Raw genomic sequence first — 14,430 nt, forward strand, 5'->3', positions numbered from 1 at the left:
TCACGAGCCAATCAGGGAATGGTGCCAGCTGTCAATCAAATTGCGTCGGTGCCATCCCTGGCTCGGTGCGGCTAGTACTACCCCTGAACTAGGTACGAAAATCAGAAAACAGCCAGCCAGAGCAGGGTCAGATCTACTAATGGAAAATGATTCTGGCTGGGGTGGACTGGGATCAAACAGGTTAGAGATGGTCTAATGGAAAACTGCCTAATGATGCTGGCTTAACTTCAGCCGATTGACAGAAAGGCCACTAGTTTTTTTGCTCTCTATTCACCTTTTGTCAATGTCCACAGAAGTCCAGGGAGGAAGTTGTCATTTCATCATGACTGTAATTGTCAGTTACTTAAACTCAGTATTCTGACCGTCAGATTGAGGGGAAATCTGAATTTGAACTGTCTACATAGTTTTTTCACGAGCTTTGAAAAGAGTCAGCCTGTACTTGGTTTCCAACTTATGGTGCAAACTAAGCATTATGACCAGTTGTCATAATGTTGTAAAACAAGACAGACAAGAAAAACAGATTTTCATACACAAGACAAAATTTAGGCCTGAAACCTGATGTTGTCTTCAACTGCAGAAATCTCACCTCTGCATAGCAACGGACGCGGCAGCATCCAGGGCAAACTGCCTCATTACACTTTCCTCTAAATACTTTTGCTCCCATTTAGTCATGTCAGCCTCCAGAGCCAGAATGCGCTCCTCCTTCTCTCTTAGGTGCTCCATCAGGGCTGTGGCATTGTACTCTGATGTCACCAAGCCACTGCTCTGTGAGGTTCCTTGACGCTGAATGGCATGATTAACACATGAAGATTGATGGGAAAAAAACAAAACATGCAGAAGACACAAGAAAAACATTTTCTAAAAGTTCACACATTCATCTCCGATAGTCTGAGGTAGTATTCCTTATAATAGCTCTATACTCCATCATTGTTATCAATGTTTTGGTTTTGTTAGTTAAAATCTGAACAGCAGTATTTTGGACAGCAGTAGATCCAAAGACAGCTTCATCTTTGCAATCATTATCAACTGAAAAGCATAGCTCAAAGAACAGTACGCAGCAAACTAAATTACATTATTGTTATCACTGTGGTGGATTACAGGTTTCATGTTTTGTAATCAGAGTGAGAGCTACATTGCCTTCCCTTCCACTTGTGCATATGAGAGAGCATTTAGGTTTAAAGAAAAAACTGCTCTGAATTTAGCATATAAATCAATAGTTAATTTTAGCTAGAAACTAGCAGTGAAATATCACAAGGTTGATACAGAACTGTGGAGATATTTTAGCAATACAGAATTGTGAAATGGTTACCTGCTGCAGACGTAAAGACTCCAGCTCTCTTTCCAGTCTTGTACGAAGACGGTGTTCTAGTTGTTCTCTCTTTTCACATGCTGCCTGGAGCTGGGCCAGAGCCTGTTGCATCCTTTCCACTTTCTCCACATAAACTTGTTTTTTTTTAAGCTGCAGATACATATAGACACATATTCCTTTTAAGTTACTGTCAATGACGCTTTTAGTGTTTTGTTCTCTGCCACAGTAAAATAAAAGGCTTTATAATCAACCATCCTCTTCAGCAGAGTGTGAGACAAAGTAATACAACTTAGTAAAAAATATGACTTTCTCCAGATGTTCTTATCCATGTTAGAGGTGTCAAAAAGAAAATTTGACGGTGTAGAAATTAACTTAATGAAGGATTGAACGTCATAGATATTCAGTATCATAACTGTGTGTAAATGTATGATGGTGCATTTCAAAAGCATTGTAAAGTACAGTATGTATGTCTATTCAACTTTTTCTCAACAAACTCTCATTGTATTTTTTATGTTTTTTTTATGTTTGGACCCCAGGTTGTGGTCTGAAGTGGAAGGAGAATGCTACTTGGCTTTCAAAATCTTTTGAGAAGAGAAGTCTGAAGCCTGTCATATGTTTCAGTATTCCAACCACTTGATAGCGAGCTATAAAGTTTACCAAACTACCCATAGAGTTTTTCAGGAGATTTTCTTCAAAACTCGTATCTATACTGAAGTCAGTTTACAATGAATCCTTGGTAAATGAAAAGCTGTCAAAAACGCTCATGCAAACTATAAACTCAGTCCCACTTAAAAGAGATTAAGGACCCTGTTCATTCATAGGCCAGTCACAATAAATCCTGTCGTAACTATAACGCTCTGAGAGTGAATTTGCGTGTTGACAATTACATTAGTGAAGCACGTCAAAATGCATCAACACAACGAATCTAATGTGGCATTTAAAAAACAAACACTTGACGGAGTTTGACTACATCAAGGCTCAATGCAGGAAAAAAGGACATCCGGAGCGGCCAGGTAGCAGGTAAAGCAGCACACAACTACCAAAACTCACCCGGAAGAGCATGACGGTCAGAAAGCTAAACAAATAACCTGAAAAATAATTTAAGTCAACGAGCTAGCGGTGTAAGACGCTGGTTCTGCGCTCGCTCTTGGACCGCCGCTACGAGCTACTGGTAGTAATATTTTACAGATGTAGAGCCGCTCAACCTCCACCAGACTGAACTCTCACACCGAACATCTGCTTAAAGCTGCAGAATGTAAATCAAACAAACAAACAAAAGATTTATATGTATTAAAGTATGTAAATTTATGTACAGAATCCTCCAGGGGACACGGGGAATTTTTTTTCTTTTGCGTTACCTCGCAATACTTTTGTGTTCCCTCTCAATAAGTTTTGCGTTCAATATTTGATGGTCTATTTTGTATACAGTCATGAATGTCAATTTAATATTTCAAATATATACATGTTTAAAGAGCCTAAATGTGCAGGAAATGGTGACAGAGGGCCGCACTGGGTTAACTCAGGGAATCTCATCTGTCCGACGAGTGTGTCAATCATCTCCGGGTCACTTCTTTGTTCTGTCACAATTATCGATTTATTCTAGTGATGTTACGTGATGTGCCGAGGCTTCGAGGCGTGTGTCGAGTTATTGGGGGACGTTTCCGTAAAGCGCGTATCGAAGCTTGCTTCATTTAGGGGAGGAGCCGAAAACGATGACGTACGAAGCCTCGCTGCCTGGCTGTACCACGTGACTGCTTCGGGAAGTGGCTCAGATATTGGCGCGGGGTTTGACAGCTTTAGAAACCCCACAGGCTCCATTCAAAATGTGGGTTGTTGTAGGCGAGTTGTCAGTTGAGAGAGTGGATAGAGTTTTGATAGTTTGGATAGCAGAGTTTGAATAGTGGTTATTTAGTTTGAGACAGTTAGTTTGGTGTTTGGAGAGTTTAGGAGAGAGATAGATAGATAGGAGATTTAGGAGCGCGAGGACAGGATAGGAGTAGGATGGAACCGGCGAGAAAGAGGAGGATTTCCCCTATGTGGGAACATTTCGATTTGATAAGCCCTAACAAGGTAAGGTGAACTGAACATTTGCAGATGCATTAGGTTTGCTTATGAGGAACTGTATTTTTCACTGTTTCTTATTTTCTGTAAAGGTGAGGTGTTTATTGTGCTCCAAGGAGTTGGGGTACAATAATAACACCTCATCCATGTAGTGTCAAAAAAGAGAAATCGTTTGAAACCAAAAACTGTGGAGAAATTGTTGTTTCTTAATAAAAATGCATGAAATCATCCAAGTTACACAAGCATTAGCCTATTCACTACCTCCTCCCTAGTTCCACAAGCACTTTCACTGTCCTCTGCCTGATTAGGCCCATGCCATTTTTCTAGAGTCACAGAAAAACATTATTACACAACATGCCATATCACATGACACTACTATTTTGGGAATAATTACACACAGAGAATACATTCAAACAATATTTTATTATACACATATGTGTATACATAATTTATGTAGACAAATGATTTCGTCCTACACCTTTTGTGAAGTCATTCCCAAGAGCCATAATAGACAAAAATTCAATGCATCACACGTGTTAAGATACAGCTGGCTGTGATTATACACCTGGCCAGTAGGTGGTTTCGTGTGCACATGAAGCTCCAAGAAATGAACCCTTTCTGAACCAGTTGGCTCAAGTGGTTCAATGCCTCATGAGGCTTCATCTCACCATCACTAATTTATTCCATTTTGATTATCATGAATCAAACTTTACAAGGACTGTGACACAGACTGACCAGGACAAACAATGCACAAGTGCCGCGTCCTCAAACACACAAAGCCAGCACGCCAGTAACCTTCCCATTCATATTTGGTGACAGTCACACCCACATTGACGCACCCACCACCCCAGTGTCAAAGCCGCGTGCTCCTGTCATATTAATAATTATTTATTTCATTCAAATGGCTCTAACAAAGCCTCTGTAAAAACGTGTTTATGATTATTAACTCTTTGCAGCAAAAAAACTGATTGAAACTCAATGTATTCGCTGCATGTTTATGTCCGTTTGTGTAAGGTTGAGATGGAACTGCACATGAAAACGGCCCTTTACCATTCAGACTACCAGCACAGTAGAGATACAAAACTGTCTCATTACCCCGCAAATAGTCAAGATAGTTTGGATATATTTTTATTTCTTTCCTACTTACGGAAAGTTTCTGTTTATATCGTGTGTTTGTGGTGCATTTCTATACTAAAGAAAGAGATATACATCAGATTTTTCACAACGAGATATTAACATTCATGGAAAAACCTTACATAACCTTGTATTAAAGCAGAAAATACGGCAGCCACTATAAGAAGACCAGACCAAAAGAAATGGTGAGGTTAGCTACAAGAAGTAAAAGAAAATAAGAAAGAAGGAAACATCATATAATGAACCCAGAGAAACTTAAACCTCTTCAATGGATTGTAAGAGACTTTACTGATATGGTGGCTTATCCCTGCTCTGCCCAGAGACGCTTAGAGGTAGCCACCAGATGTGTCATCGCCCTGCGGGACTGGTTACTTCGTTTCCCATGGATGGACTTAATGGTCCATCCATTGGATGGATGGACCATTAATGGACCATCCTTGGAGGAGGCGGAGTGGCACTGCCAAGCAGCTTTCGCTCTTATAATTGGCGAACCACCTCCGCCAATGCCGGATACTCCCATCTTCTGATCTCCATCCTCCTCCACAGCTCCAGACTCCCCTCCGTCACAAAGACCAGCCGCACCTTCCGCCCCAGTAAGTGGGTTCTCCGCCCCTCCCGGTGACTCCTCTTCTCCTCCAACTGACTCCTCGTCTCCTCCCAGTGCTTCCCAGTGAGTCTCAATGTGCTCCCAGCGAGCCCTCCAGTGAGTCTCTCAGTGCCCTCCAAGACCCTGAGCTGCCTGAGCCTTGCCTTCCTGAGCTGCCTGAGCACAAACCTGTGCAGTCTGTCGGCACTCCAGGGAGACCTGGAGCGAAACTCCTGACCTGGAGGCCTGGAGGCAGACTCCAGGAGTCCGCCTCCTGTGCCACAACAGGTCCGCCTCCTGTGCCATTCCCGGCCTCCGGACTCGCCACCATGGGTCCACTTCCTGAGCCGTTCCCGGCCTCGAGACTCGCCACCATCAGTCCACCTCTTGCGCCATTCCTGGCCTCTGGACCGGCCAGCATGGGTCTGCCTCCTATATCATCCACTGGACAGTTCACTGTAGGCCCCGCCCTGACCGTGTTTTGTTGTTTTTGGACCCAGTTTGTTTTGTTTCTTTCATGGTATTTTTGGTTTAGACTCTGGCCCTCCGTCCAGCGCCCCTCAGCCCACCCTGGTTGGGTTGTTTTTTGTTTTGGACTTTTTTTTCTGGACCTAACCCTAACCCTCTTGGAGCCGCCTTGAGAGGGGGGTACTGTGAGGATTTGGGTTTTCTGTGGGTTTATTTAGGCTTTTGTATTCAGTTGAGTCTCTGTTATCCCGTTTACACCATGATTGCTTCCAACTGTGTCTCATGTTCCCTGATTACCATCTGTGTATTTAAATCCACCTGTGTCTTTTGTTCCTTGTCGAATCCTTGTCAATACTGTGTCATGTCTTTGTTCTTGTTGCCTAGTTCTATACCAGTGCTACCACTGTTGAGTTCCTTGTCTCCTAATTCACCTGTGCTGCCTGGATTTCTGTACACCTTTATCATTAAATCAACATATTCACCATTACCTGGGTCCACTGCGTCTGCCTCACCATCTCTTAAGCTCCAAATCATGAGAAACACAAATGTTTTGCGAGGTAACGCAAAAGAAAATATTTTCTCCATGTCCCCAAGAGGGCTCTGTAATTATGTCTAAATTAGATGAATTTATTGGCAGATAATTTTTCCATTTTGCCAGATAACATAGCATCATTTATACCTAAAGTAAAAAATTAACAGCCATTCCAGGCAATCGGCAGTGATAGGTGATAGGTACCGGAATCGGCAGCAAAAAACCTGATCAGAGCATCCCTACATTCAACAGAATAGAGTTGATTTACCTGTTTACAGCATTAAAACAATTTGGATTTGGGTCAAATATTTGTAGATGGATCAAAGTTCAAGATCTGTGGATGAAGTCAGAACAAATGGCTTTATTTCAGATTATTTCCAACTACTTTAAAGCATAAGGCAGGGGCTGTGGCCTTTTCCCTTATTTATTAGGGTTCTGAGCCTGCGAGTGGACAGCCAATGCAAGGCATGACCGTTCGCTTGCTCCCAGCAGAGCAGAGAACCCTATTGTTTTTACTCCGTTTTTCCATTCTTATAATATGTTATTCCTAGCTGAAACTGATACTGCCGCCTACCCCCTGCCCGGAACTTATTTACAACTTTTATTTGGCATCTGGCTTCAACACTCACACCGCTACTCATTTACACATACTCAGGCATGTGCACCTGTTGGTGGCGCAATATTTATGCTTATAACTCAAAAATGGCATGTCCCATGAACAAAATTGATATGGGCATAGTCTCGTAGAAAGATTCTCCAACAGATGAGTCACTGTGCGAAAGTTTTTAGTCTGGATTATTTCTCACCAGAGAGCCACGAACATTGCATTAGCGAAAACCAATCTCGCCCCCTAAGATCAACTCTGAGCCCAATAAAACTTGGTCCAATATCAGCTAAAGAAGATTTTTTTTAAAAGTCATTGTGGCAAATTTTTTATTTTTTGCCCAATTTCAACCAGTGATGTCAGGAACGCGTTACTGACTTCGGACCACTTTTTTCAGTGACAAGAAATCCAACGCGTTGATTAAAGTTACTTATCCAAATCAATGTGTATTACTATTTTCTTTTGTATTTAAATTTTAATTCCTCTACGTGTCTGGGGGTGTGATCGCCGTTTGTATGCAACAGTGTCAGCAGCGACAGAAACATATACAATTGAAGGAGATGCACATTTTGTTGCTGAAAAACAAGAACTATTTTGAATTTCTGTGGCCAAGTTCGATTATTATAAGCAGCTTTGGGCTTGTTTTTTTCTAAAGTCACTTCCAAAGTTAATGAGTCACGGGTTGCATATTTTTGGCTCGTTTTTGAAAATGAAGTTGCTTATTTGATATATAAGCAAAAACACATAATAAGCCCCAGAATTTGTCTGACCTCCAGTTAGTTTTAGTCAGACTCTCCCTGTTCATCATTTCCTGGATGATCTGTCTCGCTGTGTCTTTGTTAATGTCAAGTTAATATATTTGCTGTGACTGATGTTGAGCTTCGTGTTGCAACACCAGAAAACTGCAAACATCGAGACTAATATGAACACAATAAACGTGAAAACAGCCACGAATGAACGTGTCCATAAAGTTTCACAACTAAATGCTATTGATATTTAGATAAGTGTCACAAATCTGTGCAGAAGGCCATCTGAGTTGTGGAGCCGCAGGAGGAGTGCTGTGTGCTGCGCTCTGACAACAAACGCAGGGCCGTAACACAGAACCTGGACGCTGGGGCAGGGAGAGCGGGAACTCTAAAATCCTGTTTAGAGTTTTCCAGACCAAACATGCAAACATTACTAAAGTTTTCTTTGTACTGTTGTAACCATTAAACAATCTCCCCTTCAGGTAAACCTTATGAATGGGGAAATATTGTTGACATTACCATTATAAAATAACTTGCAGTTAAGTATTGGCAAAGCTTAATGCAATTTTCACAGGTGGCGCAGCGTTGTTGTCAGAAGTTGCTGAAAGTAACTAAAAAAGTTACTTTTAATGTAACTTAGTAATCAGTAATTTGATTAAAGTTACTTTTTCAAAGTAACTATGCAATCACTGATTACGACATATAACAGCTAATTAAACATCACTACATACGTAGCTGCAAATTTTAATTGCCCATAATTTTGGAACTGTAAAACATTTTACAATTTCCTTTGTACAACCAAGTACAAAAAATTTGATACACAAAAACCGCTGATCAGATTTTCACCAAACTTTGCACATACGTCCATGCCCCTGGCCTAACTTGTATTTTGAATATGGTCATGGTTGGTTGAAGTATGGGGGGATTATTAACAAGAACGTGAAAAGTACTACACCTGACCTCCAAAATTAAAAAAAAATCTAAAACAAATTACACATTCATCCAAATGAGCTCAAATTTTCAGGATGCTTTCTCTGAATTGTTCTGAACATTTCATCCACTTTATGTATAGATCTATCTTCATATGCTTCACTCTGTTTTTTCTAACGGTTGACTTCAACACAAAAATCTGTATCTTCCTCAATCCTAACTAAACTGCTCACAAACTGGAACACATCAGCCTCAGTCATTCTTCAAAGTCTAGTAAGAATCTGAGCTTCTTTGTTTGAATAACAGCGAATCAAACTTTCACACCAAGTCAGCGGTGTCAAACTCATTTTCATATTGGGGCATATCAAAAATCAGAATGTTCTTAAATTTATAAATGTTTGTGAGGAATTTTTACGATATTTGCACATATAATGTTAAATGTGACGTTTTATTACTCGCCGACGCCTTATCAGTTACAGGCCGACTGTAACTGATCTTAAACTGTCACTTAAACTCGATGTTTTTGACCAATTTTGAGAAAATTTGCAGTAAAATCAGAAAAAAATGTGGAGATTTGTTAATTTTGTGTGAATTTTGCGGATTTGTGAGAAACTGGAAGGATTTATAGATGTAATATGGAGTCTAGAGGGCCACATAAAAAGAAACGATGGGCCAGATTTGGCCCCCGGTCCTTGAATTTGACACCTGTGCATTAAGTGCTCGTAATGTTTAATATTGTTTTTCCAAATGAAAAAACAACATTAAACAACAAAATTTTTTCTATTCATACTTCAACAAAACAGCATAAAAATATATTATAAAGGAGAAGCAAGTTTCATTATTTGGTGTAATTTTCAGATTTTAGCTCAAACTGGTACATTTTAGGGACATTTTCAATATTTCTATATGTGAAAAGCAGTTATAAGCAGGGGAAGTATAAAGGAGTGTGATCTGACCACATTGTGTAATCATCCTAATTGGCCACATGATGGTGCCAAACCCACCTTATCTGGGCCAACAACAGTATAGCCAGTCAACATCAAAGTCAGGGTGCTTCATTTGTGCATTTTACTCCTGTCAACTTTTAATGGCTTATTCCAGGTATACTTTATTGGGACTGACCAGGACACATTCACAATGAAGATTTTTGTATGATTTATCTTAAAATAATGCAGTCCTGTGCCTTCAATGCTAAATCAAATGCCAGCGAATCTCCTCTTTCTGTTTTACTATGCACATGAGTGCATTAAACAATATAGCTCAGTGAGTAATGCAATGGACTCTGAATCAAAGGGCTGCAGGTTTGATTCTGGGTTGAGCTGTGTATTTCACTTCATTTCATTGCGGGATCAATAAATGCATTTTGAATTTGTTTTCTCAGCCAACATGAGTAAGCACAGTGAAATAGCTCGCTGAGTAATGTGATGGACTCTGAAGCTGCAGGTTCGATTCCGGGTATGGAACACATATTAAAACGCATGTCAAGTGATGTCTAAGTGGGTGGGGCAGTGCATGGGGAGGACCTGATGGGTTGGATGAAGAACCCATTATAACTGCTTGCAGTTCTAGTTTGACATTGTAATAGAACACTCGCATTTGCTACAGAGCAAATGCGGGTGAAGTAAATCCCAAAGATCCACATTTGCAGTTATCTGGTCCAATTAATAGAATGTCTCCTCTTCTTTATCTGTTGAGAGAATTTAGTAATATATCAGGACACAAAGTTAATCTATATTTTTCTCACCTCCTCCTCCAGTTTAACAACTTTTGCCTGGGCATTGTTCAGTGCTTGGTCTCTGATCTCAATGTGTCTCCTTTGGTCATCTGCAGTTGAGCGCAGTGCATTCAGCTCCATCTCCAGCTTTTCCTTCTCCCGCAGAATTTCTTTTTCTTAATGGATAATAGAAAATAAAAACATTTATAGTCATTGTATGTATAAAGCACCCCTTCATTTTGTGTATTTTGAAGCATATAGACCGAATCCTGCCTAAAAACAGAATTTCTGCTGATTCATTGGCTTCATGGCTCTTGCCTATAGTCAGCTTAATTTAGTTCCAACAAATCTAATGATCAATAAAAGCTGATTCAGCTACAACACCCCTAAAGAACTTTCTCTAGTAAAAGGAATACTGGAAGGCACTTCTAAAATCAAAAATGCATTTACTTACAAGTTGGAGCAATCATGGTATGGCCTTCAAATTTTAATACACAAAATCTAATTTCAGAATTGTTTCAAAAATGTTCTAAGCTAATGCACAATTGGATTGCAGAGTCACGTGCGTGTGTGTGGGTGTGTGTGTCTGTTACTCACTCTGAGCAACCAGCTGGGAGATGGTTTTCCGATTGTCTTCAGAGCTATCACACTCTTTAGAGGCGAGCTGTTTATTAGCAGTCTCCATGCGCTCTTTAAAATAACATGAGACAAATGCATCATGACATCCATAAATAAATAATAATTTAATAATCATTTAAAAATCTGTCATGTTTAACACTTTGCTAAGTTGTCACAAGTCTTACTAAAAAGTGGGAAAAGTCACCCAATGGCTTGGATAAGATAATTTTTTGTTAACCTTTATGAGAGATAAAAACTGTGGTTACATTTCAGTCTGAAGACGCCTAGATTACCCTTACAGCGAATTACAACAATGCTTTATTTCTTAAATATATATATTTGTTATTTTAAATGTATACCCACATGCCTTTGGAATGAGACACAGAAAATAAAGTTATAAAATAAACTTTTTTAAAAATTATTTTATTGATATGTTAAAATAATATAATTAAATTTCTTGGTACCCATAAAGAGACGACTAACACTTGCATTATAGCTACGCTTTAAGCTAAATATAAAATCATATTATGACAGGAGCATTCAAGGTTTTCATTCAGACCATCTAAAGTAAACAAATTGGGTTACCGCACCAATACGGAGCAGAGAAAGCAAATGCAAGAGCTGATTGAGGAGTTCAGAAACATAATGATAGATATCCATGTTAAAAGTAAAGGAAACAAGTTCATCTCAAAGTTGCTTCATGTTCCTGAGACAATAATTTTCAATATTTTTAAAATGTATAAAGTTCATCCAACTGTGGTAAAGGTTCCTGGATGGGAGCCGAAGAGGAAATGCAACCCTAAATTGCAAAAGAAAACTATTTAAGATTTACTTCAACATAAAAATGTTGAAGTAAATCCCTTACTCATCACTCTTTTTTTAACCTTAAAGCTGCAATATGTAACTTTTACAAAAAATATTTTTTCACATATGTGTTGAAACTGTCATTGTTGTGACAGTATGGTATGACTCAGATAATCTATGGAAAAAATCTAGCTCCTCTGCTTTCTCCCAGTGCTAACTAGAAACAACCAATCAGAGCCAGGAGGAGGTTCTTAGCGCTGTCAATCATTTTTGTGTCTGTTGTGCTTATTCTCATTCTTGCTCTCTGTTACACTACAACTTTTTTCTGATAACAGAGTCTGCCAGGAATGCTCAGGCATCGCCAGCGATGATGGCATATGAATGATTTTCCTGGAAGAGTAAGTTATTTCTCCACCATTAGCAGCATGTACACAGACATACTGTAACTCACAACCAGTTATTTCAGAAACTTGTGATCTTTTAGAAATTTTATACACAACCATTTCTCAGGTTTACAATGAATTATTCAAAGAACAGAAAATATACAGTGAGCTTGTAACTATGCAGAACACCCAATTCAGTTCCTCAAAGCTGAATAACAAAAAAACAGAAAACCGTTACCCTCTCTGACAAATCTAAATTTCAGCTGAAACATTTAATTGCTAGGGTCAAAATTTAGTGTAGAAAACATGGAAGCATGGATTGATGCTACCTTGCAACAACTGTTTAAGTTGTTCGTGGTTTAATGGTGTGAGAGATATTTGCTTGATACAATTTGGAACTCATAGTATCTGGTGAGTAATGATTAAATAGAGTCTACCTGCTTTACCAGGGAATGACAGCAAGATACCTGTACTCCAATGTCCTCCACAATTATCAGGTCTCAATCCAACACAGCACTTTTGGGAAGTGATGTAACAAGACATTTGAATTATGGATGTGCACCTGACATAATGACCTTATATCTTTAATAATGATGTAAGGTCATTATGGACCAAAACCTCAGGAATATTTCCAATACTTTGTTTAAACTATGTCATGAAGAATTAAGGCAGTTATAAAGAAAAAGAAGTGGGTCTAACTAGGAACCACCAACGTGAACCTCACTAAGTGGTCAGTGGGTATTCTGTAGACAATGGCTGAGTAACTTCTAGGAAATGTTAGACTATTTCCTAGTTATTTATCAAGTTATTTTGTGGTGTTGCAAAATGAGTTACTCATGTTAAAAGCAGCCACCCAGACTTTAGAGCTCATGGATGATGAGTGAAAAAAAAGGATGATGGAGTGGGGTGGGAATAATGGATTATTAGAAAACTTCAGTTAACTCAAGAAATTCCAAAGCTAACAAATGAACAATAAGCTCACCTGTAACATATCCATGTTTTGTTCAATAAATGTTCTTTATGTGGATATTTACCTGTTTATGCTTAATATTGTCTGATAATTAGATCTACGTTATTTTTGACTGAATTATGATATTATCATTTAAAATTCACAATGAACTACTGTCTAGCTTTCAAAAGCATTTTTACAACATAGTAAATAATTAATCCTTTTCTCAGCTCTCACCTCGCAGGTCTCTGTTGAAGTCATGGAGTCGGCGCACCTGTAGCTCCAACTTGCTCCTCATAGTTTTCTCCAACGCTTCTCTCTTAGAGGAAGACTTGGCAAGGTTTTCATAGGCCTCTGACACTAGCTGTATCTCTGTTTCCAACTACCCAAAAACAAAGCATACATTCAGTGACTGATTCATTGATGTATACCCACTTAGTATCAATTATTAGAGCTATTCATGGCCAGACACAAGTTCTTTTTTAACATAGTCCCCTTACCACCTTTGAGCTTCTTATGCAACTCAATAGTGTGATGTACTGATAAAAGATAGGTTGCACTAGAGGTGTCCAGGTCCAGTCCTCAAGAGCTACTATCCTGCAACTTTTAGATCTATGCTCCAACATACACTCACCAGCAGTCATTTAGCTCTGCAGAGGTCTGGTAAGGAGCGCTTCATTTAATTCAAGTGTGTTGGAAAAGGGATGTACATAGCTTGTCTTCACCACATTGGAGAAACTCCAATGACTACATTTCTACACTTAAACATTTTTCTAAAGTGGATTTTCAATCAAAGCAGGAAATAATACTAAAGGATGACCAACACTGGAGCTGAAAGGTTTGCTTCGAGAAAGAAGGGTATCGCTCTTCTCAAACGGAGTGGTATACAAGAAAAGACAGGCTTTGTGGATGTCCTGCTAGAAACTATGAGGGGCCGTTTAGGACAAAATTTACGTTTTGTCTCTCACACACTACCAAAAAGTCTCGCATACTCCAAAAAAGTAGCCACGCACACTCCAAAAAATTACGTTTTGTCTCTCACACACTACCAAAAACTCTCGCATACTCCAAAAAAGTAGCCACGCACACTCCAAAAAATTACGTTTTGTCTCTCACACACTACCAAAAACTCTCGCATACTCCAAAAAAATAGCCTCGCACACTCCAAAAAATTACGTTTTGTCCCTCACACACTACCAAAAACTCACGCATACTCCAAAAAAATAGCCTCGCATACTCAAAAAAATTACGTTTTGTCTCTCACACACTACCAAAAACTCTCGCATACTCAAAAAAATTACATTTTGTCTCTCACACACTACCAAAAACTCACGCATACTCAAAAAAATAGCCACGCACACTCAAAAATTACTCACGCACATTCAAAAAATACTCAAATTGCGTATACACACACTACTAAAATGTCACACACACACACACAAACGTTAACTTTCTCGCTCACATACACTACTATCAGCTCGCTCACATACACTGTACTAACAGCTCGCACATTCACAAACGTTAACTTTCTCGCTCACATACACTGCTAACAGCTCGCACACACACAGACGTTTATCTCTCACATACACAAG

At 39.3% G+C, this 14,430-nt stretch overlaps 1 protein-coding gene across 6 annotated transcripts in view; it reads right to left on the reverse strand.

Moving 5' to 3' along the window:
- Window positions 1-14,430, reverse strand: part of amot (angiomotin) — an 89,071-nt gene that overhangs the window by 56,817 nt on the left and 17,824 nt on the right. For all 6 annotated transcript variants that reach the window (XM_032575770.1, XM_032575774.1, XM_032575773.1 and 3 more), the window contains 5 exons: window positions 13,076-13,220; window positions 10,682-10,774; window positions 10,115-10,260; window positions 1,310-1,459; window positions 587-783 (listed from right to left, as the gene is read on the reverse strand). In XM_032575770.1, coding sequence (XP_032431661.1) covers window positions 587-783; window positions 1,310-1,459; window positions 10,115-10,260; window positions 10,682-10,774; window positions 13,076-13,220 — 731 coding nt within the window. The remainder of the gene's footprint in view (window positions 1-586; window positions 784-1,309; window positions 1,460-10,114; window positions 10,261-10,681; window positions 10,775-13,075; window positions 13,221-14,430) is intronic.

Source organism: Xiphophorus hellerii, chromosome 11, assembly GCF_003331165.1.
Source record: "Xiphophorus hellerii strain 12219 chromosome 11, Xiphophorus_hellerii-4.1, whole genome shotgun sequence".
Classification (NCBI taxonomy): domain Eukaryota; kingdom Metazoa; phylum Chordata; class Actinopteri; order Cyprinodontiformes; family Poeciliidae; genus Xiphophorus; species Xiphophorus hellerii.